This window comes from Erpetoichthys calabaricus, chromosome 2, assembly GCF_900747795.2.
Source record: "Erpetoichthys calabaricus chromosome 2, fErpCal1.3, whole genome shotgun sequence".
NCBI lineage: Eukaryota > Metazoa > Chordata > Cladistia > Polypteriformes > Polypteridae > Erpetoichthys > Erpetoichthys calabaricus.
Genome location: NC_041395.2, coordinates 6,971,971 through 6,994,332, shown reverse-complemented (window position 1 = coordinate 6,994,332; position 22,362 = coordinate 6,971,971). Strand labels below are relative to the sequence as shown.

The window sequence follows — 22,362 nt, the reverse complement described above, 5'->3', positions numbered from 1 at the left end:
AAGAGCCTCTCGGCTAACTCGCCGTCCAAGCCAAGTCAGTGGTTTCTCTGCTAGTGTCGTTGTCGCTTTGCGTTTTGTTGGATGTGGCCGGGCTCCGGTTATTTTTTTTTATTATCATTATTATTATTATTTTTCCCCCCTCTCTCTTTCTCTCTCTGCCCCCTCGCCCCGCACGTTCTTCCCCTCGTTTTATTGCTTTTTTGAGACGGGGCTCTGCGGTGTGAAGCAATGCCGATGCGAGGCCCCGCCCCTACATACCACGCCCCCTCCTCCGCCACTCTCCGACTACTCCACGTCCACTCCCTCTGCTCGGACCACGCCCTCGCTCCTCCCCCACACCTGGTTCCCGCCCCCACGGTCAGAGCGCTCCCTCTCACCCTCCCCCTTTACTGCCAGCCCCACAGACTCGCATCTCCTTTTTAGCAAAAACTTTTCAACTTTTGTCGGCCCCCCCGACTCCCCCCTCCCCAGTGCTCCCCTTTCCCCCCCACTCCACCCCTAAGCCAGGAGCACCAACAACAGTAACAACTAGCAGGGCGACCAGAGTGGAACGGGTTGGTTCGGAGAAGTGCAGGCCCTCTGCGGGAGGGACTGGAGGCAGGCCGGCGGGGAGGATGTGGATCTGGTACCTGCTCCTCGGTTCGGGCTCCGGTTCCAGCTCGGTCGGTAAGTACGGCCGTCTGCGCGAGGCGATTGGCTCTTCTTTGCGGGAGGGAGAAGTGCGCAATCGGCGCTTTTGACACGGAGCTTGCGATTCGCCTGATTGGAGCGGCGCCGGGCAGCTTCGTGTCACCGGCCGATCGCCGTGAGTTCCCGGGGCGCCGAGCAGTGGCCGCTTTCCCGTTATTTGCCTTTGGGACTGGCGGCGCTGAGATTGTGTTTGTATTTGAAGTCTCGGAGGGTCCGTGCGAGGGGGGCGGGGATGCTGGTGGAGCGACTGACAGGAGGGTCCGATCTGTGACACCTCAGTCGGTGCCTGCAAGTGTGCGCCTCCCCCCCCACCCCAGGCGCAGGTTCGGAGGGTCCACAGGGGTCTTATGGGGTAGAGCTGACGGTGCAGGCGTAGGCCGGAGCTGCGGGACAACTTCTTAAAAACGCAACGGGCGGCTGGCGCTCGAGAGGCGGTCAGATGCGTGAGAAGTTGGCGGAGTGACCGCGAGCACGTGCACGAATGACCGGACTTTCTGTCATAGATGGACTGGGGGGTCTAGAATCGTGCAGAAAAGTCTAATTTGACACTTTTGGGGTTTGCGCGGAAAGAGTTTTTATTTTAATACTCGGATATTTTGTGGTTTGCTCAGGTTTGTATTGCGCTCAGTGGCGGCGATGAACTTGAAAGGCGCTATAAATAATAACGATACTGGTCAGGTGGTCTTATTGTGTTCTTATTCAGAAGTTAGTGTGGCGCCCACTGGCCAGGCGCTATATAATGTACAGTCGTGGCCCAAAGTTTGGAGAATGAGCCAAGCAGTCTGCTGCTTCAGTGTTTTTAGATCTTTCTGTCAGATGTTTCTCTGGTGTACTGAAGTAGAATGACAAACAGTTCAGAAGTTTCAAAGGCTTCAAAGACAATTCCATGAAGTTTATGCAGAGTCCATATTTGCAGTGTTGGCCCTTCTTTCGTTTTCAAGATCTCTGCAATTCGCCCTGGCAGGCTGTCTGGCAGTCAACTTCTGGGCCCAATCCTGACTGATGGCAGCTGCCCATTCTTGCAGAATCAAAATTGGTGGGTTTTTGTTTGACCACAAGTTCTCGATGGGATTAAAGGTCTGGAGAGTTTCCTGGCCATGGACCCCAAATGTTGATATTTTGTTCCCCGAGCCACTCAGTTGTCACTTTTTGCCTTATGGCCCGGTGCTCCAACATGTTGGTCACCAAACTGTTCTTGGATGGTTGGCAGAAGTTGCTCTCGGATGAGTTTTTTTTTTTTTTATCCTGCATGGTTTCATTAATAAAAACCAAGAAAGTCCAGCTGCCATTTTCAGGTCAGAAACCTTCTAAGGTTATTGTGTGTGTGCGTGATTGGTGCGCACGTTGAAATGAAGCCACCAATCAGCTGTGCCAAAATGAGGGCATCAGAAATGCCAGTGAGGCCGATCAGCGGGTGAGAAGCCGGGCAAGTTGGATGGACTTTCTGCATAACAGTTTGAGAAACATCACCACTGACTTGACTGTGAATGTTTGTGTGTCTGTCCTTTGAGTTACTGCTCTTGGGTTTAAAACTCTTCTTCTTATCTTCTTGGTTTACTTTTTTGCTACTGTTTTAATGCTTTCAGCCATGTGGACAAGATGAAGGAGATGATGGTTGAGTTTGGGGAGGCCCATGCTGTCCACACCGCACTGCACATTGAGGGCTCTGAGCTGGAACTGGTCAACAGTACCACCTTGTCATTTCAACACATGGCGAATCACAAAACATTTGTAGTAATAAAATGAATTGCATTTGTCATTCCAACAGATGGCACATCACAAAACATTTGGAGTAATAAAATGCATTGCATTTGTCATTCCAACAGATGGCGCATTAGGAAACATTTGGAGTTATAAAATGCATTGCATTTGTCATTCCAACAGATGGCACATCACAAAACATTTGGAGTTATAAAATGCATTGCATTTGTCATTCCAACAGATGGCGCATCAGGAAACATTTGGAGTTATAAAATGCATTGCATTTGTCATTCCAACAGATGGCGCATTAGGAAACATTTGGAGTTATAAAATGCATTGCATTTGTCATTCCAACAGATGGCGCATTAGGAAACATTTGGAGTTATAAAATGCATTGCATTTGTCATTCCAACAGATGGCGCATCAGGAAACATTTGGAGTTATAAAATGCATTGCATTTGTCATTCCAACAGATGGTGCATCACAAAAGATTTGGAGGAATAAAATGTATTGCAGGGCGGCACGGTGACGCAGTGGTAGTTCTGCTGCCTTGCAGTTACGACCTGGTTTCCCTTTTCAGGTCCTCCCTGCATGGAGTTTGCATGTTCTCCCCGTGTCTGCGTGGGTTTGCTCCCACAGTCCAAAGACATGCAGGTTAGGTGCATTGGCGATCCTAAATTGCCCTTGGTGTGTGCTTGGTGTGTGTGTGTGCCCTGTGGTTGGCTGGCACCCTGCCTGAGGTTTACTCCTGCCTTGTGCCCTGTGTTGGCTGGGATTGGCTCCAGCAGACCCCGTGACCCAGTGTTAGGATATAGCGGGTTTGACAATAACAGACTGACTGATTGCTTTCTATCGTTTCTAATAAGATTGTTCTGCTCCTTTATTGTTTTCCTATTTATACAGAGTGGTGCCGGGAAACGTGAAATTTTCAATGGATGTTCAATGCACGAATAAATTTAATGGTGAAATGTACTGTACAGGATATGCAATTAACAGTGGTAATGAATATTCATTTAATATTCATTTTAGCTTTTGAATCGTGAAGGTGTTGTCCGTTTCATTCTGACAGCCTGCATTGCTCGACGTAATGAGTCACGAGGAGTGCCGGTGATTTCCTCTTCAGTCCTCCTTTTTAGTTCCGCGATGGTCGCCGGACACGTGCAGAGTGCGCTTGGCTTTCAAGATGTCCCCAAAGAAAAAAAAAAAATCACAAACAGTGAGATCTGGGGACCTCGGAGGCCATGGAACGTCACTGTTGTGTGAAATGACGCACCTTCCAAACAATCGTCGAATAGCCGCCATCGATTGTGAAGTGGTGACTCCACCTGGGGGGTCTTTCTGTTTTTAATGGCTGAAATTATGCACCAGTGTTGTAATCACATGAGCAGGCGGGACGCGATCGTGACATCCTAACTGGTAATGACGCCGAAGTTCCCTTTGAGCAGCAGTCCCACTGTCACCATTCTTATTAGAGGCTTTCACAGCAAACGCTCATTGCGCTCCACTCCACTGCTCCATTATAACTAATGGCGAGGGCTTCTGAACAAAGGCCCAGGACTTTGAAAATCGTCAGCCAGGGTGGATGGAAACCCTTTTAACTTTCTCGTATAAAAAATAATGGAATTGTCCAAAAATTCGATGTCAAGATTTTGATAAAACTCATCGTTTTAGACCTCCCTGACTTTTTCGCATGCAAAGTATTGGAATCACCAGAAAATTACATTTCGAGATATTTGATGAATCTCGATGTTTTAGACAACGCCCCCCCAGTCTGAAAATGCCATTTTGGGAATTCTGTGTGTGTGTCTGTCTCTGTGTGTGTGTGTGTAAACATAATAACTTGAGGACGTTTTCACTTTGGTCAACCAAATTTTACACACAAGTATTTGGTACAAAACGGAGATTTCTATCAACTTTTGATCTGTTTCTGCTAATCAGAAGTGCTACTTGACCTTTTATTCTTGCAGCTGCAGAGTCCAATTTATTCAATTTTACTTTTATAATAATTGTTCAATGTATTATTAATTTGATCTGATTTGTTGTTGATGGTTCTTTAATGTACATAATATAAAAATATAATCCTTGTCCTTAGGATGAGTTTACTCCTCAAATATCCATCCCCATATCTGTGTATATGAGAAAGTTGAGGGGAGAGCAATCCCGATGTTTTTAAATGACATGCTAGTGTCAAAAATAACATTCAGTGAAACGTAAGATGATGCCAGTGGAACTAAAGAGTGACGGGACAAGTCACAGGAGGTTCTGCTCAGGCTTTATAACACACTGGTGAGGCCTCATCTGGAGTCCTGGGTGCAGTTTAGGTCTCCATAAAGACATAGCAGCACTAGAGGTGGTCCAGAGAAGAGCGACTCTCCTGATTCAGGGCTACAGGGGATGAAATTTAATGTCAGTAAATGTAAAGAATTACAAACAGGAAGTAAAAATGTGAGGTGTGAATACACAATGGGGTGTCTGAAAATCGAGAGTCCAACTTATGAGAAGGATTGAGGAGTCGTAGTGGACACTAAGCTATCAACTGCCAGACAGTGTTCAGAAGCAATGAAGAAGACTAAAAGAATGTCAGGTTATATAGCGCCTTGATGTGTGGAGTACAAGTCACAGAAGGTTCTACTCAGGCTTTATAACACACTGGTGAGGCCTCATCTGGAGTCCTGGGTACAGTTTGGGTCTCCAGGCTACAAAAAGGACATAGCAGCACTAGAGAAGGTCCAGAGAAGAGCAACTCGGCTGATTCAGGGCTACAGGGGATGAAATTTAATGTTAGTAAATGTAAAGAATTACACGTAGGAAGTAAAAATGTGAATACAAAATGAGAGGTCTGAAACTTGAAAGTCCATCTCATGAGAAGGATTTAGGAGTCATAGTGGACTCTAAGCTATTGACTTCCAGACAGTGTTCAGAAGCCATTAAGAAGGCTAACAGAATGTCAGGTTATATAGCGCCTTGATGTGTGGAGTACAAGTCACAGGAGGTTATGCTCAACCTTTATAACACACTGGTGAAGTGTGAACAATATTTGGGTCTCCGGGCTACAAAAAGGACATAGCAGCACAAGAGAAGGTCCAGAGAAGAGCGACTGGGTTGATTCCAGCACTTGGACAGGAGACAGACTTGTGAAGAGCTGTGGTAGATAAAATCTAATGTCAGTAAATGTAAAGAATTACACATAGGAAGTAAAAATGTGAGGTTTGAATACACAATGGCCGGTCAGAAAATCGAGAGTCCACCTTATGAGAAGGATTTAGGAGTCGTAGTGGACTCTAAGCTATTGACTGCCAGACAGTGTTGAGAAGCCATTAAGAAGGCTAACAGAATGTCAGATTATATAGCGCCTTGATGTGTGGAGTACAAGTCACAGGAGGTTCTGCTCAACCTTTATAACACACTGGTGAAGACTCATCTGGAGTCCTGGGTGCAGTTTTGGTCGCCATATAGACACAGCAGTGCTAGAAAAGGTCCAGACAAGAAGAGTCCAGGGCTACAGGGGATGAGTTATGAAGAAAGATTGAAGGAGTCCCTTCTGTCACATTTCTCTTCACTTCTGTTCCTCCCACGTATCCCCATTTTGTGCCTGAAGACGGCGGCACGCTTACACACAGCCAAGTTGTGCCTTTTGCTTTTCAGAAATCCCATATCAAATGGCATATAACAGAGACCTATGCATTGCATTTGTCATTCCAACAGATGGTGCATCGCAAAACTTAGAAAATGACCAGAGCTTTGTCCCTCACAGGTGGCGCAGTGGTGGTGCTGCTGCTTTGCAGTAAGGAGATTGTGGGTTCGCTTCCTGGGTCCTCCCTGTGTGGACAGCGCTTTGAGTAGTGAGAACAGCGTTATATAAATGTAAAGAATTATTTATTATTATTTACCAATTCAAGTAAAAAATAGTCAAGTTTTGATCATTTCAGACTGGAAAAGAGTCACGTCAATAAAAGTAACTTCAAGGAAACAAACTTCATGTGTCAAACAAAGACAACTCTGCTCTGATTTGAGATTTCTAAATTAAAATAAAGCACACAGATTTGCTCTTCTCTGGTGCGGTCAGTTCACGCAGTTTAAACAGGCATTGCCTTACAAATTCCGAGCCAGGGAGACGAGCCGACAGTAGGGATTGTCACTGAGCCTTCGTTGCTGCCAGTTCCTCGGGGTGAGTTTGACATTCCTGGTCTTTGGGACTGGAAGCCCTGGTGGCCCACATGTTCTATGGGATGGCAGGGGTTCAGGTGGTCCAATAAGTGTCTGCAGTATTTCCAGTTGTACATGGCACACATTTTTGATGCACAGCACCAGTCAGACGTTAGACAGCAAAAGGACCGCCACACCACCGATGTCTTTTTACCTTCGCGCATCCTCAATGTCTTTTTTTTTTTTTTTAAGGATTTTGTGGCCGCTGAGCTGTCGAGTTTTTCTTTTCCGACACTTAAAGATTCCCCCTGAATGAGCGCCCATTCATTCCTTCCATGACTCTCGTGTGTCCACAGCAGCAGCGTGTGGCGGGCTCTGCTACCGTAGCCCACCTTTGCTGTGACTTTACCTTTCTTTTTGATTTTTAACATACAGGCTGTTGGTGCCTAAAAGAGTCGCATACGATTGGTTAGAACTGCGGCAGTCTCTGTGCTGTGATAGGCTGATGTGTCCAGTCAAGCCATGCTCCTTATTTTCATTTAAGTTTTGTTTGACGATTGAGTGTACATGTCATTGATATATCGGCCGGCCCGAGCCACAGTTGAGTTACACCGACTGCAGGTTCAACACACATACGTGTCGCATACAAAATCTGGAGGTCTGCCGTTTGTCTGTTTCCATTTACTTATTTATCCAAGGCGACTTACAACATGTATGATACAATGGACTCCATTTCTTTAGTTTCTCCAATTGGAGCAGAGGCAGGTCATGTGACTTGCTCAGGGTCACACAGTGGTGTCAGCAGTGGGATTTGAACCCACAGCCTCAGGGTTTGACATTCAGAGCCTTAAGCGCTACACCATACTGCCTGTCCCTTGTTAACGGTGGCTCCCTTTATTTTAGTCAAATTCAGATGCCAGGTTATGTGTGCTGCGCTCTTTTATTCTTTTATGGTGGGAGAGTGATGCCATTGCAGGCTACAGACCACGAGTACCCTGTGGCTAAGCCAAAGGGTCCTTGCTATTAAAATGTGGTGGCGCTGATGCAAAAAACAACAACAGAATAACATTAAAATAATTCAAAATAATAATAATAAGCACCCATCGAGACAAAATCCTGGGCAATTTTAATAAAAATACCAGCCTCTGATTAAAGTCTCAAAAGGAGGACATTGCAAGGAGAAGGAGGACACCTGGTCATCCTATCTATTCTGCTATCTACTTATTATTATCCATCCATCCATTTACCAACCCACTGAATCCGAACACAGGGTCACGGGGGTCTGCTGGAGCCAATCCCAGCCAACACAGGGCACAAGGCAGGAACCAATCCCGGGCAGGGTGCCAACCCACCACAGGACACACACCAAGCACACACTAGGACCAATTTAGAATCGCCAATCCACCTAACCTGCATGTCTTTGGACTGTGGGAGGAAACCCACGCAGACACGGGGAGAACATGCAAACTCCACGCAGGGAGGACCCGACTTATTATTATTATTATTATTATTAGGGCGGCACGGTGGCGCAGTGGAAGCGCTGCTGCCTTGCAGTTAGGAGACTCGGGTTCGCTTCCTGGGTCCTCCCTGCGTGGAGTTTGCATGTTCTCCCCGTGTCTGCGTGGGTTTCCTCCCACAGTCCAAAGACATGCAGGTTAGGTGGATTCACGATTCTAAATTGTCCCTAGTGTGGCTGTGTGTGTGTCCTGCGGTGGGTTGGCACCCTGCCCGGGATTGGTTCCTGCCTTGTGCCCTGTGTTGGCTGGGATTGGCTCCTGCAGACCCCTGTGACCCTGTGTTTGGATTCAGCGGGTTGGAAAAATGGATGGATGGATTATTATTATTTAAAAAGGATATCAAGCGGTCAGCCCTGATTGCACTGTGATGACACTCGCACTATTTTAAGGGTCCATTTAGGCCAGGGGTCTCAAACTCCGGTCCTGGAGGGCCGCAGTGGCTGCATGTTTTCATTCTCACCCTTTTCTTAATTAGTGACCTGTTTTTGCTCCTAATTAACTCCTCTGTCTTTCATTTTAATTGATTTGCAATTTTATAATATTTGTCCCTTTGAATTTCTTCCTCGTTCCTCTTCAATGCTTCATTTCTTTCCATAAATGGCACCCAAAACAGAAATGAAATGTGAAGTGAGGGAGCCAACAGAAGACCACAGAAGTCAGGGCCTCAAACTCCAACCAATTTCACTCCAACCAGTTGCTTAATTAGGCGCTGATTCTTGTTGTTAATTAAACTCGTTCTTTAATTCCTTGGCTTGTTGCTGCTCTCATTGTGTAACAGCTGACATGTCCGATATTGTGGATTTTCTCTTTTCTAAGAGCAGATCTGTTCAAATGTTTTGTGGACCCGAGCAGGCCGACATTCCTGAGACCTTCTCCTTTCTTTATTTTCAGATATTGTATGGTGGACACCAGTTGTTTTGGCTCATTTTATACCTCATTATTGTTTGGCTGCTAATTAAGGAAAAAGAAACAATTAAGGGGTCCGAGTCTTCAAGAGCAAGTCAATCAAAATGAATGGAAAAGGAGTTAATGAGCAGCAAAAACAGGTCACTCATTCAGAAAAGGGTGAGAATGAAAACCTGCAGCCACGGTGGTCCTCCAGGAGTTTGGGACCCCTGATTTAGGCTGTGTGCCCAATTCAAGTGCCTGTTAGAAAAGACGGCAGGAATGTGGAACCTGTTGTGGGCACAGGAGAAAGGGGGTGAGAGCGGGCAGAACTGGGGAGGAATTGAAACTATGGCAGGAGCAGGGGCAGAAAAGTCTACTAATGCTGACCTCTACTTAAACATATGGTTGGGTAGATGTGCCTGCGATTGTACCCTCTCACGGACTGGCACCCGGTCTGAAAATAGAGCCGAGCCCTCTCTTATGCTGTTGTTGTTGTTGGTCATTGTGGAAGAAACAAAAACTGTCAAAGAAACATAAATACATTTAAATAGTCACCCCGAGGAAACAGGGTGTTCAAGGGGGAGCGCCCAGACACAGCTGTCTGCCAAAGGATGGTCCTTGAGCAGAAGTGCCACCGAATGGTCACAGAGGAAAGTCACAGTCCCAGATTTATAAATAATTGAATTTACATATGCAATACAATTACAGTACACTAGCCCAATATCACACAAGGAAGGCCGCAATGGGTTTTAACAGGCCCTGCCTTCTGACAGCCCCCCAGCATTGACTCTCTAAGAAGACCAGAAAAAGACCCTAGTAGGGGGAAAAAAAGAAACCTCGGGAAAGTCGATTCAAAGAGAGACCCCTGCCCAGGTAGATTGGGCGTGCAGTGGGTGTTAAAAAAGGGTGGACAATACAATACAATACAACACAATACACAGAACAGAACACAAGTCATAGTCAGTACAATACAATAGTACAATAGGAATATTACAGTTACAGAGCAGAATTCAACAGTAGATGATATCCCATAATATGATTTGGATTTGCTCAGAGTCCTGGAGATCTCAGCTATCAAGCCGCCTCCCCCTATTGGCTATTCCACAGCTCAGTCAGCACTGGGCCAGCCAATCCGATGAAAGAACCCCTCTACCCAATGATTCCTGTGATCCTCCATCAGAGATGACTTTACTTTAGGCAAGTAAAACAACTTGGCAGGTGGGCAGTGGCACCAAGTGCCACATTTGAGTACCGAGAAGAGAAACAGAATAGGTGAGGGTTAGTATCCAATTCTAACTATCATGTTACTTATGTTTTAGTGCTAATGACTGACAACAGAGATGCAGTCTGCACAGTTAATCAGCAGCTCTAGTCAGGGTGTGCTAAACTGAAGTAGTGAGTCTTTGAAAGCTGAGACTGAAGGGGCATCTCTTATAGTAGCAGGGAGACAACTCCACAGTTTAGGGGGGTCCTGTAACTAAAAGCTCGACCTCCCGCTGTTATTTTATTAATCTTTAGAATCCTAAGCAGACCGGCATGTTGAGATCTTAATATGTGCTCTGGTTTGTAAGTCATGATAAGTTCAGATAAGTAAGCCAGACCTCGGCCATTTAAGTCTTTATATGTTAAAAGGAGGATTTTGAAATCTGCCCTAAACTTAACTGGGAGCCAGTGTAAGGACTTGAGGACTGGAGTTATGTGTTCGAATTTTCTTGTTCTTGTAATAATTCTTGCAGCAGCATTTTGGATTAACTGGAGGCTGAAGAAAGAACAGTTTGAACATCCAGTGAACTCCACATTGCAGTATAGATAAGTGAATGAGCTGTCACCTGACATTTACTCTGATTGGTTAGACGTTTGCAGCAGAGAGCACAGCCAGTTTAAATTCCCAAAGTAAAAGTCTCATTCCACCGTATTCTTGTTCTTCCAGTACCTCTTAAGTTTTGCTCTTCCCCTTTTCTGTGTACTCAACAACTATCAAGTCTTGGAGTCCCCACTTTCTTCCATCGTCACCTACGTAATTTTTTTCTCCTCATTAATTTCTTAATTTCAACCCCCTGGCTTGCTGAACTCTTCATGCTACTCCTTAAGATAAAGCCTACTTTATAATAAGGAAAGCATACGCAATAATTATATTATCACCCCTTGATCTCCTTTGTTTCCTTTCACATCGTGACAATGGGAGAACAGAAACAGATGGTAGACGCCCGATCAAAGAGTCAGACCCCAATGGCCGATGCCACATGCACCAGTCTGCCATCCAACCCTTAACGCCTCAAATTTCAAAAACTATCCACCCAACCTTCCATTTTCTTAACCCGTTCGTCCAGTGCAAGGTCATGGGCCAGCTGGACCAATGCCAGCCATCATAGGTTTCAGGGCAGGAAAAACACCTGGACGGGGCGGCGGCCCATCAGAATCGATAATTTCAATTAATTTAAATTGATAAATGAAAACACAAAAATGAACAATATGTCATGTTCAATACAAATTATAATTACTTAAGAAACATAATGGGAACCTCATGCAGGGCTCATCTGCTGTTAATAATAATAATTCTTTACATTAATATGGCACTCTTCTAACTACTCAAAGTGCAGAAGAGAGTGGGAAGCCCCTTCAAGAATCTCTAATGTGTAGCACCCACCTGGATGATGTGACGGCAACCATTTTTGTTCCAGTATGCCACACCACACATTAGCTGTTAGGTGGTGCAGGGGTGAGAGAGAATGGCATGGGGGATGATTAGGAGGCCAGAATGACTAGGCCATGGTGAACCCCCACTATTTACAGAGGATGCCCAGGTATCTTTAATGACGACAGAGAGTCAGGACCTCGGTTTTGCGTCTCATTCACAGCACAGTGTCCCCACCACCACACTGGGGCATCAGGACCCCACATTCAGACCACAGGGTAAGCGCCCCCTGCTGGCCTCACCAACACCAACCCAAGCTTTTCCTAGATGGTCTCCCGTCCAAGTCCAGGCTTAGATTCAGGTGGATGACCTCCTCCGAAGTGCGGGTGTCGTCGCTCATCTTGCTAAAAGCTTTTCAATGGAGTTCAGGTCACGCTTCACCGTAATCGAATTACACGTTGAAATTCCTGAAAGCTGCTGACTTTAACTAGAACTGAGACATTTGCGTCACACAGGTTAATTCACACTTAACATGTAAATGGAAAAAAAAGGTTCAAGATTACCGTATGCTGCGGTGGGTTGGCACCCTGCTCGGGATTGGTTCCTGCCTTGTGCCCTGTGTTGGCTGGGATTGGCTCCTGCAGACCCCCGTGACCCTGTGTTCGGATTCAGCGGGTTGGAAAATGGATGGATGGATGGATGGATTACTGTATGTACTCGTGTATAAGTCGGGTCTTGAAACCTGGAAAATCGATCATAAAATCAGAGCCCGACTTATACACCCGTTCAAAAATACAACACGTAATACAACACATCAGTTTCTCAGACACATTGAATTTTGTTACCAATTTCTTTCGCCAATTCAACGACTTTTCATTTAAAACCAGCTTCATATTTCCTTCTGATCGAACGCTCCATCGTAGATAAGGGGATGCTCTTACGATAAAGGCGTGTGAGATACAAAAAACACAAAACAGTGCAAACGTCGCTTTGGAATAGTTCGGGTCTTACCGTGTGGTCACTTAATAAAGGCCGTGTGCCATGTGGTTACTCTCTCAAGTGAGCGTTAGCATATCGTAATCTCTTAGACCAATAGCGGGAGTTTTATCATGTCCATCGTATAAGTTGACTTCGGAAAATACCGGAAATTATACGGTAAAATCAAGTCCCATCTTATGCGCGGGAGAACTTAAACGTGAGTATATACGGTATGTTCATGCAGAAAAGGAAAGACAGTAAAAGGCACAACGTTTCGGCAGTAAAGACTTCATCAGGTGTGCAACTGGAAAGGAAAAGAGCAGGGAGGGGAGACGAGGTGAGATAAAGCTGCCATTAGAGAAGGTGGAGGGCGAGATTTAGCAAGTCATGAAGACCTGGAGAGATGTGTGAGGGCCCAGGCAGGAGCAGCTTCTGTTGTTCTTTGTAAAGTGTCTTTATAGCCCTGGGAATGAACACAAGCAGAGAGATCAAGCGATGTGAAGATGAACAATTCATTGAATCGGGCGATAGTGATGATGACGATGATGTCAGTTGGTCATCGGACAGTGAAATGGATGCATGAAAGGACACAGTATGACCGAACTGCGGTGACCAGCCTGGTAAAGTGTTCTACGACCAGTGAAGCCTTTGATCTGAACGGTCCAGACTTTCTCCCTTAAATGGTCCGCTAGCCGTCTCCCCGTTTCACCTTGCAGTTCCTACAAGAATTTTTAGATTTTTAGATGTTGTTTAATACTGAATTTACCAGTAGGATCATACATAAGAAATTTGACCAATGAGAGGAGACCATTCAGTCCATCAAGCCGTATTATTTCGCTAATGGCTCAGCTGTCTTCATATCTCATCCTGATCATCTCCAGGTCCCACAACTCTTTGCCTAAAGAAGATCTTCCTGACTTCGGTGCTCAACGCCCTTCCCCTTAATTTCCATTGATGTCCTCGAGTACGAGAGTCACCCTTAAGCTGAATCAGATGTAAGGGTTTAGTTGGTGACACACACTCGCCGGCCACTTTATTAGGTACACCTGTTCAAATGATTGTTAACACAAACCTCTAATCAGCCAATCACAGGGCAGCATGTAGACGTTGTCAAGACAACCTGCTGACGTTCAAACTGAGCATCACAATGGGGAAGACAGAGGACTAAAGTGACTTTGAATGTGGTGGCAGGGCTGGTGGTGCCAGACGGGCTGCTGTGAGGATTTCACAAACTGCTGATCTACTGGGATCTTCACGCACAGCCATTTGTAGGGTTTACAGGGAGTGGTCCGAAAAAGGGGGAAAATATCCAGTGAGCGGCAGTTGTCTTGTTGATGCCAGAGGTCAGAAGAGAATGGCCAGACTGGTTCGAGCTGACAGAAAGGCAACAGGAACTGAAATCATCACTCGTTACAAGCAAGGTGTGCAGAAGAGCAGCTCTGAACACACAACATGTCAGACCTTGAAGCAGGTGGGGGGCTACAGCAGCAGGTGACCACCCTGGGTGACACTCCTGTCAGCTAAGAACAGGGAACTGAGGCTTCAATTCACACGGCTCACCAAAAGTGGACAATAGAAGATTGGAAAAATGATTTCTGCTGTGACCTTCGGATTGGTGGGGTCAACAACATAGAAAGCAGGGATCTATCCCTGACTGGTATCAACAGTTCAGGGTGCTGGTGGTGCTGTAATGGTATGGTTGATATTTTCTGGGCATACTTTGGGCCCCAGGTGGCATAATGGCGCAGTGGGTAGTGCTGCTGTGTCACAGTTAGGAGACCCGGGTTCGCTTCCCAGGTTCCTTCCTGTGTGGAGTTTGCATGTTCTCCCTGTGTCTGCATGGGTTTCCTCCCACAGTCCAAAGACATGCAGGTGAGGTGCATTGGTGATCCTAAATTGTCCCTAGTGTGTGTGCCCTGCGGTGGGCTGGCACCCTGCCCAGGATTTGTTCCTGCCTTGCGCCCTGTGTTGGCTGGGATTGGCTCCAGCAGACCCCCGTGACCCTGTAGTTAGGATATTGCGGGTTGGACAATGACTGACTGACTTTGGGCGCCTTAGTACCAACTGAGCATCGTTTAAATGCCACAGCCTACCTGAGTATTGTTGCTGTCCATGTCCATCCCTTCATGACTGCAGTGTCTTCATCTTCTGATGGCTCCTTCCAGCAGGATAACCCATCATGTCACAAAGCTCAGATCATCTCCAACTGGTTTCTTGAACATGACAAGGAGCTCACTGGACTCCAATGGCCTCCTCAGTCACCAGACTTCAATCCAGTAGAGCACCTGTGGGATGTGCTGGAACGGGAGATTCGCATCCTGGATGGACAAATGCCTGATGCTGTCATGTCAATATGAACCAAATGTTTCCAGCACCTTGCTGAATCTTACGCCATCAAGAATTATGGCAGTACTGAAAACAAAAGGGGGTCCAGGCAGGTACTCGCAGTGTGTACCAAATAAAGTGGCCATGAGTTGACACAAGTTACAGCTGAAGGTGTCCGATGAGAGATGTGGCTGTCGTCTGTGTCCATAATAAAGGCTCCTATGGGAGGATCAGCCCGCGAAATGGCGTCTCTTGGGCTCGGGGTTCCATGTAAAGACGGTTAACCCCGAGTGTCTCTGAGGGCCGTGCATTGGTGACGGTCTCCAAACATGGCATACGAAGGACGTGTACCAAATCTGCATCAGGACAGCAGTAGACACTCGACGGACCTCTCCTATTATAATTCTGTCGACATTTTTGGTATGTCTGTGTTTTCCGTTAAACGTAATAACATTTTTTGGACGGTTTTCCAGGGGTAAACATAACGCTGAGGAGGGTAATAAACCTATGGGAAGGTGTTAGTGTGGGATGGTAGGACCACCGGGGTGTGGGTTTCATTCTTGGGGTTCCTTTTAGGGTGGATGATACAAGATCCACTCCTGGCTTGTCCATGATATGAGAAGTTACCCCCCCCACCTAAACCTCACCCTGCCATGAATGAAGAAGCTTCTCATTCTGAGGGCCTCATTACAGAAGTCACCCTCACCATAACATGAAATACGTCATAAGTGTCTCAAGGGGGCAGGCGTTCCAGCTCACAGGTGAGTGTGTCTCCCTGATCGGCATCGCCGGGCCGATTTGCACCGCACATGCTCACTAGGGATGGGGGGGGCTTCCTAAAAACGACAAAGACCCCACACTCAAATGAAACCAGACTCTATACATTAAACACAATGAAGCAGTTTTGACAGGTACGTTAATTACTTTTGATTTTTATTCTTCCTCATCGGAGTCTTCATTGACTGTTACCACTTCATTAGAAATCTTTGCCTTCTGGAGTGAGACATTCGGTGGCGAGAGAGAGAGAGAGAGAGTCGAGTGCAAGCGGCATGTCAGGATTGGAAGGTGCGCCATCTGTCAGAGATGCTGCAGCCTGGCAGTGAGGTGGCCACCAGTCCTGCTGCCCAGGGTGTGCCCAGTGTGGACCGCGAATGCCTTCTGTACCTGTGTGGCACGCGTACTGAGTGCGTTCACAGTGCTCAGCAGCCTCGGTCAGTGTTAATATACCGTGTCACGTATACTAAAAAACGCTTTTAAATTTTTAAATAAAAAACCCAGACGGGGCTCAACAAAAGCCAGCGCTGGGCCCCCTCCTTTCAGAGTACGTTGAATTTCGTGACGCCGTCTGTTATTTTATGACCTCGCACGAGAGTTTTTTGTCTTTCAGGGTGGCATTGACGTCATCCTTGCCTACTAAAAATGACCGATTTTGAGTTTTCCTTCTGACGCGTCTGCACTCTTCAGTTTTACGCAAATTGAAGTCACATGTTCAACAGAGAGAATTTCATTCTGATTTAATGGCGAAGGAGCCAAGTGGCACGTGGTGGGCATTCAGGAGCTGCCATCATTAGCCACGTTAATCTTTTTGCTTATTGTAACGGACAGCCCCCTTGATCAGCGAGCACATTAAGGGACACCGAGGTCTTTGAGGGCCAATCAGACGCAGCGTTTCGTGTCGTAAAGTGCGGCGCCGTATCCTGACATGCATTTTGATTTGTTTTTAGTTGCTGCAGGTTTGTGTACAAGTGAGGTCACTCTGTGTGGACTTTAACTGCCAACAAACGTTACTGACAAAGTCCCATCGGCCCCCCAAAGACCACCCTGCCGGGACGTGGGGGGGGGGTGGGGTGTGGGGTGTTAAAAAGCTGGGAAAGGACATTTACTTACTTGGCGACTTATGACATTTGACATACAATTGGTGACATTTCTTTTGTTTCTCCAATAGGAGGCCAGGCGGGTCTCCTTCATGGTCACCCTGTGGTGTCAGTAGTGGGATTTAAACCCACAAGCTTTAACCCCTGTGCCACTCTGCCTTGCAGTAGGTGAGGACATTAGGGGTCAGCGACTGTCACACCCTTCCATTCTCCCCCCATGTGGTGACAATAGTGTCAGTAGTGGGATTTAAACCCAAAGCCTTAATCACTTTATCACACTGCCTGCCAGTTTGGGTCAGCGACTGTCAGACGTGGCACACCTCCAGTTCCGAGTCCTCTTTCCCCTTTCATCCAAGGTGACGTACGACATTTGAGATTCCGATGTGAAGTGACTTCCTCAGGGTCATACAGTGGTGTCAGAAGTGGGATTTGAACCCACAGTCTAAAGGTCTGAAGTGCAAAGCCTTAACCACTACGCCACACTGCCTGCCAGTAGGTGAAGACAGTTTGGGTCAGCGACTGTCACATCTCCGATTCTAAAGTCCCCTTTCAGTCTCCCCCATTGGGTGACATTCTTGACCATCCCCCATCCTAAAATGTCCTGAGATGAGGCAAAATGCTAGGGGGTGATGGGCTTCATCATGAGAGGGAAAGTGGATGGAGGCAGAGTGGTACCCAGTGCCATCTCCCAGTGATTTACACTGCCACCGTGTCACAGCTCAGGGGCCCCGAGTTTGATTTGCAGCTTGGAGTTTGTACTCGTTAGAATGAAAGAGACGTCTGGAGGGGAAGACGCCATTCAGCCAATCGACAGACTGACCTCAGGAAGGCCGAGGTGCCCGCTTCAGTGCCCTGAGGGTCAAATCTGAACAACCGGCCACTGGTAGGCTTGAAGGAGTTAAAGTGGGCCACAATGAAGAGCACCAATGGATCAAAAAACATGATGAAGAGGAAGGTGGGCTTAATACCAGTAAGTGGTGGACACTGGACTGGAAAGCATGGCACACATGCATAGACACACACACACGCATGAGTGCATGGCAGGGTCCTACAGTTTTACACACATACGTGTGTGACGTCCGGGTTGGCTGCAGCTCGCATACTCCCTTGAACCCAGGACGTCGATAGTCGTAGGCCAAGGATGGAGAGGACAATGAGGACACATAGCATGGCAGAGACGGGTTCAAAATGTGCAAAGTGCTTTTGTTAACAAAGTGAGCAGTGTGGTGGTCCATAATAAATAAACACAAAGAGTGAGATTAAAATCTCCCGCAAATAAATCCCATGACAGATTAAAAGCAGGCCTACTAAACAGGCAGGATCTTAAACCAACACTGAGCCTCGGTGCCTCCATCAAGACCACCCAGCAGGGTCTGCTCAGCCAGCAGAGATGCCCACCGACAAGCGCAGTTGTCCTTCCAGCTCAGCTTGCCACCACTGGGGCCCCCATCATCCCCCCGCCACTCGCAAGCGTCACTCACCCCCAGAAAAACTGGCAAAGGTGTGGCCTGGTGGATGAGGCACTTTGGTGCTCCTCTCGTAGTCCGCTACCTGACCGCTCGCTCGCTCGCTTGGCTCTGCACTGCCACTCTTCCTCCTTAGCCGCCCATCTCTTTGGTTTCTTTCCTCTTCTTTTCCCACAGTTTATACCTTGGCACGTGTGGCGCTCTTATTACCCGCGACCTGCCAAGTGCCAATGTGGAGCTGCTGGCCTCTGCACTGCCACCCTGCACTTACGTGCAGCCACGCAACCACTTTATATAATAACGTGTACACGGACCCTAAACATGCATCATGCGCGCACACACACACACACACAAGCACGCGTATAAATGTGTACACGGGTGAATACAACACACACACACACACACACACACACACACGAGTACATATAAAGGCACAGAGCAGCATGCGTAGAGATGTGCAGACCACCCGAGTGCGGAATGAGACACATTTCTACAAACAGACATAAGCACGTCACACAGACACACACCTACACACACTCCGGTGCAGACCTGGATACACACACACACACACTCACTTGCAGTCACTTGCATACCTGAGCACATATGAAGACACAGAGCAGCATGCATGTGGACACACACACACACGTGTGCATACAGACACACCTACACACCCTCACATGCAGACAGGACACACACACACACACGCTATGTGAGAGCAAACAGAGACACAGACACACACCTGAGTATGGGACAGGTGCTATCTAAATAACATTTAGTATTATTATCCATCCATTTTCCAACCCGCTATATCCTAACTACAGGGTCACGGGGGTCTGCTGGAGCCAATCCCAGACAACACAGGGTGCAAGGCAGGAAACAAACCCCGGGCAGGGAACACACACGCACACACTCGGGACAATTTAGGTTTGCCAATGCCCCTAACCTGCATGTCTTTGGAGTGTGGGAGGAAACCCACTTAGACACGGGGAGAACATGCAAACTCCACGCAGGGAGGACCCGGGAAGGGAACCTCAGATCTCTTTATTGCAAGGCATCAGCGCTACCCACTGCGCCACCATGCTGCCCATTATTATTATTTATATTGTTGTTATTATTGTTACAGAGAAGTATGCACACACACACACACACACACATGCAGAGCAGACATCTACCCAAGCATGCCTAGAGACACAGGGGTCTGCACATTAACACACCTACACACACTCGCATGCAGAGTCAGACATGAGTGCACACACACACACACACACACACACACACACACCGAGTGCATACAGAGACACAGACAAGCGTGCGTGAAGACTCAAGCACATGTGCACCACACACGAGTGTATATGGAGTCACACGCATGCACACAAACACACAATCATGAATGTAGACACACACACACAGATGCTTGTTCGGGTCACTTTTGGATGGTCTCCTTAACGTCCCCCTGATGCCACGCCGGTCACCCGCCTCCGCCCGTAATCAGGAGCTCACACTGCTGCCTTTCAGACATCACAAATACCCGACGTGTCTTTTTTTGTTGTTGTTGTCATGTTTTCTGATTTCCAGACGCGTTGCTTTCCTTCTGCCGTCTCCAAGTCATTTGAAGTGACGGGCAGTCGGGTGGGCGGGTGCTCTCACCTTCTGAATTGGAGCCCCTCTTTGCAGGAACCTGGCGTTGCTCCTGTGGCTTTTCGTTTTGTCATGAGCCCCATACCCCCCCCCCCCCCCCAATCGCAGGGGCAGGCAGCCATAATAAACAGGAGGATTTCATTGATGACAATTCAAACCATAAAGGCGACAAGTGGAGTGACCTGACGTGAAGTGACATGATGTGACATGATATGACGTGACGTGAAATGATGTGATCCTAATGGAATGAAAATTTGGTCAAACATTTGATGCTCACGATTTGCCTGTAAAATCGAAACCTCAATCATGAAATTTGGGTCGCCCGGGTCCCTGCACACTCTTGTGTGGCCTGCCCGCCGAGTCCTCACCATGCCACGCCCCCCCCCAGGGCCAGTATGGAGTTTTGTTTGACTCTCTTGTCACCCTTCAATTCTGCAGGTCTGCGGTCCAGATGGCCACCATATACGGTACCAGACATGTCCTCGTTTGTGTACCACGTGGCCACCTGGTGTCCTGTTGGACTGCTTAGCGCACCGGTGACCCAGATCTGTTGCTGACATGTTTCAGAAGTGCCCCCTCTTAATGTGGCGTGTGGTGCCCAGCGGGTCTCATCTCCGAGAGCATCAGTGTTCTGTGAGCAAATCAAAGAAATGCAGCAAAGTGAAAGGGTTAGGGTGTGTGTGGTCAGTGGACAGTTAGAGGGGGCTTACACAGATTTGGCTTAATGTTATCCATCCATCCATTCTCCAACCCGATGAATCCGAACACAGGGTCACGGGGGTCTGCTGGAGCCAATCCCAGCCAACACTGGGCACAAGGCAGGAACCAATCCAGGGCAGGGTGCCAACCCACCGCAGGACACACACAAACACACCCACACACCAAGCACACACTAGGGCCAATTTAGAATCACCAATCCACCTAACCTGCATGTCTTTGGACTGTGGGAGGAAACCCAGACAGACACGGGGAGAACATGCAAACTCCACGCAGGGAGGACCCGGGAAGCAAACCTCAGGTCCCCAGGTCTCCCAACTGCGAGGCAGCAGCGCTACCCACTGCGACCGGCTTAATGTTATTTTAAGGAAATGTTCAAAATCCTTCTGATATTCTGAAAAATGAAACAGCCTTGATTTTATATAGCGCCTTTCCATCCCAAGCTGTACTTCAGCTTTGGCTCTGCACCGCTGTAGTCAGGGCATTGGATTGGACTCCCTCTGGGTCACTTAGTGAGTTGGGGGTGTGAATGCTTTGTGTTTTTATATAGCGCCTTTCCAAGCACTACTTTGTGTTTTCTTTTTGTAACTGACTTCCTCTGGGGTCCGCTGTGAGTCAGTGGGGGGCATTCAACCAGGAGCCTTGTGGTCATCCTCGCCATCTGGGTGGTCCAGATGTGCTGAGGTGTGACCACTGAGCTTCAGGGAGACCCTCGATGGCCCTCCAGTGTCCAGACAAGTGACAAATGTGTTTGGTGGCGTGTGCTGGCCATGCTGGTGGTCCTAGGTCATCATCATCGTCATCATCATCTGATGGAGTCCACTTATCACCGTTTGTCGCCCTCCAGTGGTGGCCATTTGATTTTCGCCGCTTCCAGCATTTCAAACAGGCGTCGTCCTCCTCTAAATTTGTAACACAAACCTCGCTGTCTTTTTCTTCATAAGATCTCGACATGACATGTCATGCCGCAGGTGGTCTTGTCATCATTACCAGCTGCGGTGCCAGCAGACATTTCGCCCGACTGCTCCCTCTTCTCGGAGACAATGAAGTAAGGAGACGTGCCCGTGGGTGGAATGGGCAGCAGGCTGGCAGCATAAATGGGGGGGATGGGACTACAGAAGGGCTGGCGCCCTACCAACTACACTGAAGCCCCTACTGACCCAATGACTGGACTAAGCAGGCGTAAGAAGGGCTGGAGGGTAAAATGAAATGACATTGTCGTCACCTGAGGTGCGAGTGGAGGTCCGAGGTGAAAAGCCGGCCTTGTGTCACCTGGCCAGTCGTCCTTCTTGGGTTTGTCACAGAACTTCAGTGTCACTCAGCGTTGTTAGGCTGGAGGAGAGTTTTTGCTCGGAATGGATATCAGGAAGTGGGGGGTCAAGCGTCTCCCCAGACCCTCTGAGGGGTCTCATTCAGAATGTACATGACATCGGGGACGGGGCCTTCCCTGACAGCACTGAGTGCAAGGCAGGAGCCACTCATGCATGGGGGTGATTTGGAAACGCCACCCGATTTGTGATCCTTTGGGACGGTGGGGTCTGCTGAATTCATTGAACCGAAGTCCCTGAAGCTGCGCAGCCCAAGAGCCCACCTGATGTGCTGACCGCCGTACGCAATTTGTATAAATGAGATAAATGGAACGGTTTAGTGGGAGAAGAAAACAAACGGCGTTGGCGGTAGGCTGAGGGGGTGCCTTAAATAATTCACACACTGCCATAGAAACTAGTTTGTGAAGGGGGGGTGGGGTGTCAGTAACGTTAGTGGTGGGAGTCACCCGCCTCGGACCC

The 22,362-nt window shown here is 47.8% G+C and overlaps 1 protein-coding gene across 1 annotated transcript in view; it reads left to right on the top strand.

Annotated features, from left to right (window-relative positions):
- The first annotated feature begins 366 nt into the window (after window positions 1-366).
- The window catches only part of ldlrad3 (low density lipoprotein receptor class A domain containing 3), a 109,545-nt gene continuing 87,549 nt past the window's right edge, over window positions 367-22,362 (top strand). Inside the window, exon 1 of the mRNA XM_051923621.1 lies at window positions 367-666. Within this exon, the coding sequence (XP_051779581.1) occupies window positions 615-666 (52 nt within the window). The 5' untranslated portion in view covers window positions 367-614. The remainder of the gene's footprint in view (window positions 667-22,362) is intronic.